The 3816-nt window shown below is 51.2% G+C and overlaps 1 protein-coding gene across 1 annotated transcript in view; it reads left to right on the top strand.

Annotated features, from left to right (window-relative positions):
* Positions 1–3816, top strand: part of AFDN (afadin, adherens junction formation factor) — a 116307-nt gene that overhangs the window by 99684 nt on the left and 12807 nt on the right. The window contains exons 30-31 of the mRNA XM_077757384.1: positions 7–423; positions 2379–2414. Coding sequence (XP_077613510.1) covers positions 7–423; positions 2379–2414 — 453 coding nt within the window. The remainder of the gene's footprint in view (positions 1–6; positions 424–2378; positions 2415–3816) is intronic.

Here is a 3816-nt window from a genome sequence, read left to right as displayed (position 1 = left end):
CCTGAGAAGCCCCCCCCGCCGCAGCGGCCGCAGGAGACCGTCATCCGGGAGCTGCAGCCGCAGCAGCAGCCGCGCACCATCGAGCGCCGGGACCTGCAGTACATCACGGTGAGCCGGGAGGAGCTGCCCGCGGGGGACAGCCTGTCGCCCGACCCCTGGAAGCGCGACGCCAGGGAGAAGCTGGAGAAGCAGCAGCAGCTGCATATCGTGGACATGCTGAGCAGGGAGATCCAGGAGCTGCAGGGCAAGCCCGAGCGCAGCGCCGAGGACGGCGACCGCCTGCGCAAGCTCCTGCTGGAGTGGCAGTTCCAGAAGCGGCTGCAGGAGTCCAAGCAGAAGGACGAGGACGACGAGGAGGAGGAGGACGACGACGTGGACGCCGTGCTGATCACGCAGCGCCTCGAGGCCGAGCGCAGAGCGAGGGTAAAGGGGAGCAGTGCTGGGGGCGCGGGGCGCGGGGGGCCGCAGCCGGCCTGGGAGGCGTGGGCTCCGGAGAGCCCGGCTGCAGTCCGGCCGGAGCTGCGCCGTTTGCCTCAGCAGGCTCCCGCTTGTCCCTCTCGTTAGCGCTTCGGTAGAGAGACCGAGGTCATAGCCGCAGCCGCGTTCACAGCCAGGAGCAGAGCTCCCCGGGGGTCGGCGGGACTTTTTTCTTAAAGGGCCAGATAGTGAGAAAACATCAGAGGCTTTGTGGGCCGAACCCTTGGTCCTGACGGCGGTGCCCGCCCGCCCGCCACACGGCCAAAGCCACCGTGGCCGGTGCACAAGCGGGGAGGGCCGTGCGCCGGGGGCGCCCTCACTGACGGGGGCAGGACACCTGCCGAGCCCGGTCCCGGTCGTCAGCACGGACGCTGGGTGACTAAGGCGACTGTTGAGAAGCTCTGAGTTGTGGTCTCAGACTGGCTGTACGGCTGACGAAGCAGGTATTAAACGAAACCGTTCTGTTTCAGTGGTAGTGGAAAGATCCGGAGAACTCAGAGTTTTCATTTTACTTCTCCATTTGATAAAAGCAGTTGTTCCTTTTGTATCACATAAAAGAAGTAAAGTTTATGTTAGTTTAATGCAGTAGATTGTTAAAATGCCAGATTTAAGACTCTCTGTTACCCTGTCAGGAGAGTTGCTGACAGAGAGGCATTTACCGGTACGAACCTGCGGACAGTGCTCTGGGCCTTGTCACGTTAGGAGGTGTTAACACAAGGCAGTTTCTGGGAAAAGACAGCCAAGACTGTGTCTTCTGGATTTTGTTTCTGATTGCCACTTGCACTCCGTGCTGTCCGTACAGAGATCCAAACAGATAACGGTTAGGTCAGGGGTTTTGATCTTTCTACATCATGATGCAGTTTCACGTTAGATCACCGTGAGTGCGCACAGCCAGCCGTCTGACCAGGGTCGCCCTGGGAATCTTTTCCTGAAACATGACACATACCTCTCACGACGTGTTCTCAGCAGAAGGAACGTGGAACTTGACCCAAACTTCAGCTGAACGAAAACCCAAATGTTAAGTGTGACGTTATGTCATCAGTATTTTCCAAGTCACCAGTAACAAACTCCTTAAAGCCCATCAGTGCTACTTTTCCATCGGTGCTACTTGATTTCAAAGATTAACTGCTTAGTGATGTGTTACTTGTAGCCTGAGAATTCTCTGGGATCAGGACTCTGGTGTCCACCGTGTAAACGGTTGGCTGAGTGCTCAGTGCAGGGTCCTCCCCCCTCCTTGGCCAGCGCCACTGGCGGCAAGACGGCATTAAAGGAGCCGAGTGTGGCCCCGGCCCGACGCCCCTGGCCCCAGGACACAAGAAAACAGTGATGTTTACTGCAGTTCAGACTGAGTCGAAAGCGATGTCTATGGTAAATAAGTAGACGTCATTAGCGTTTACCGTTGTAACTCCATCCCGTAGAGAAAAGTGAGCGACTGCATTGTAGTATTTCTGTAATTACTCTCAGGTGCAAGTTTTTATTAAAGATCCGTCAGGTTTTCCAAGTGGTTCAGACAGTGACTGTTTCAAAGCCTCATAGTAAGAACTATGATATTTGGAAAGTTTCTTACAATCATTTTAGTTAAAAGTGTTTCCATATTCATCATTAATCGTATTTAAGATCAATGTCTTGGTCTCCACGTAACAGAGTTCAGGGAAATTTTACTTTTCACAACGCCCTCTGTGTATCGTAATAACAAAACTCAAGTGTCGAATCCCACGTGGACCTTTCCCTGTGTCCGGGCGCCAGAGGTCCGCGCGCCCTTCTTGCTGAGCTCACCGGGCTGCCCTCCAGCCGCAGGGGCCGCATGGGAGCAGCGAGCACGCCGGGGTGGAATATGGTCTAAACTGGACTTTTTTTTCACACTTCATCTTTCTTTTTGTTTCCTTCTCTGTTACCTGCAGCAGACTGCTCTGCCAGCAATCTCTGTTCTAGATTTGGTATGTTCTCGTTTCTTTCCCTTTGGTACTTTTTCCTGTCTTGATTTTCTTTTTTTCTGTTAGTGGTGGTGGTTTGTGTTCCCAGTAGACGCAGCTCCTCGGGGTGTCCTGGCGCAGGCGTGTGATTCCGGGACTCGAGAAGCATGCCTTTCCGTGTGTTTAGATTTAGTTACTCCTTGCTTTTCTCCATTAATTTTAAATGTTACTGTTTGTTTATGGTTTTGACCTTTTCAGTTTTAGTCACAAAATAACTCTGTATATTTTTACGTAGTCAAAAATACAGGAGCAAATGAAAGATACTCTGCAATAAATAACCTGTTTCATTCTCGTTAACCCTGGTAATAGAGTTTGAATAACCAGCTGTTAGAAACTCAGCCGAATTGGTATTCATGTAGTTTTGCCGGTTAAGACGTCACTGTCTGGGATCTGTCTGTGGATAGGATAAGAGAGCTTTTCAGTAAACGTTATTCTGTTCTCTCTAATAATTTCATGTATCTCAGCCGGGTTTACCAGCCATCTTGTCTGCCGAAAAATACCCGACTTCTCATTCTGTTGTCGGTTCAGGGTTTTTGTTTGTTTTTTTGTTTTGTTTTTGAAGGGGAGCGCAATCTGGGGTGTGGGGGGTGGGGACAGAGGATCAGAAGCAGGCTCCATGCTGTCAGCACAGAGCTTGACGTAGGGCTCAAACTTACAAACCATGAGATCACGACCTGAGCCAAAATCGGACACCCAACCAGCTGTGCCCCTCAGTTTGGTGTGTCTGGCGTCCGTGCTGGGGCCATGCGGTCAGCTGTGTAGAGTGATGCTATCAGGGTCCCCGGCCAGCTGATTCTACACTGGCTGATACAGTCAGGACGACTTGAGTCTGCTCTTGTTAGTCAACTTTTGAAATGAGTAAGGACAGGATCAGACAGTACTTTTTTTTTTTTTAATGTTTTATTTATTTCTAGGAGAGAGAAAGACCGCGTGAGCAGGGGAGGGTCAGAGAGAGAGGGAGACACAGACTGAAACAGGCTCCAGGCTCTGAGCACAGAGCAGTCAGCTCTGTGACTGACGGGCAGTCAGCACAGAGCCCGATGCGGGGCTCGAACCCACGAACCGTGAGATCATGACCTAAGCAAAAGTCGGGCACTTAACCAACTAAGCCACCCAGGCGCCCCCAGACAGTACTTTTAAAAAGTCCCTAAATCTAGGTTTGACTTTAATGGCCTTTTAATCAGTATGATGAAAACAATGGCCTTATTTAAACAGTGCGGTGGCCTTCCCATCCACAGAGAAGCCTCTCTTGGAAACCCCTCCACCCCATGATTGAAGAGCATATTTTTTTAGCTTTACCTTTTTTTTTTTTTTCTTTCACGTGAGACAAAGACACAATGTGTATGTTTTGTCCATACTGGCTTCC

The sequence above is a fragment of the Crocuta crocuta genome, unplaced genomic scaffold (assembly GCF_008692635.1).
Source record: "Crocuta crocuta isolate KB4526 unplaced genomic scaffold, BGI_CrCroc_1.0 scaffold506, whole genome shotgun sequence".
Classification (NCBI taxonomy): Eukaryota; Metazoa; Chordata; class Mammalia; order Carnivora; family Hyaenidae; genus Crocuta; species Crocuta crocuta.
This window is presented reverse-complemented; position numbering and strand designations above follow the sequence as displayed.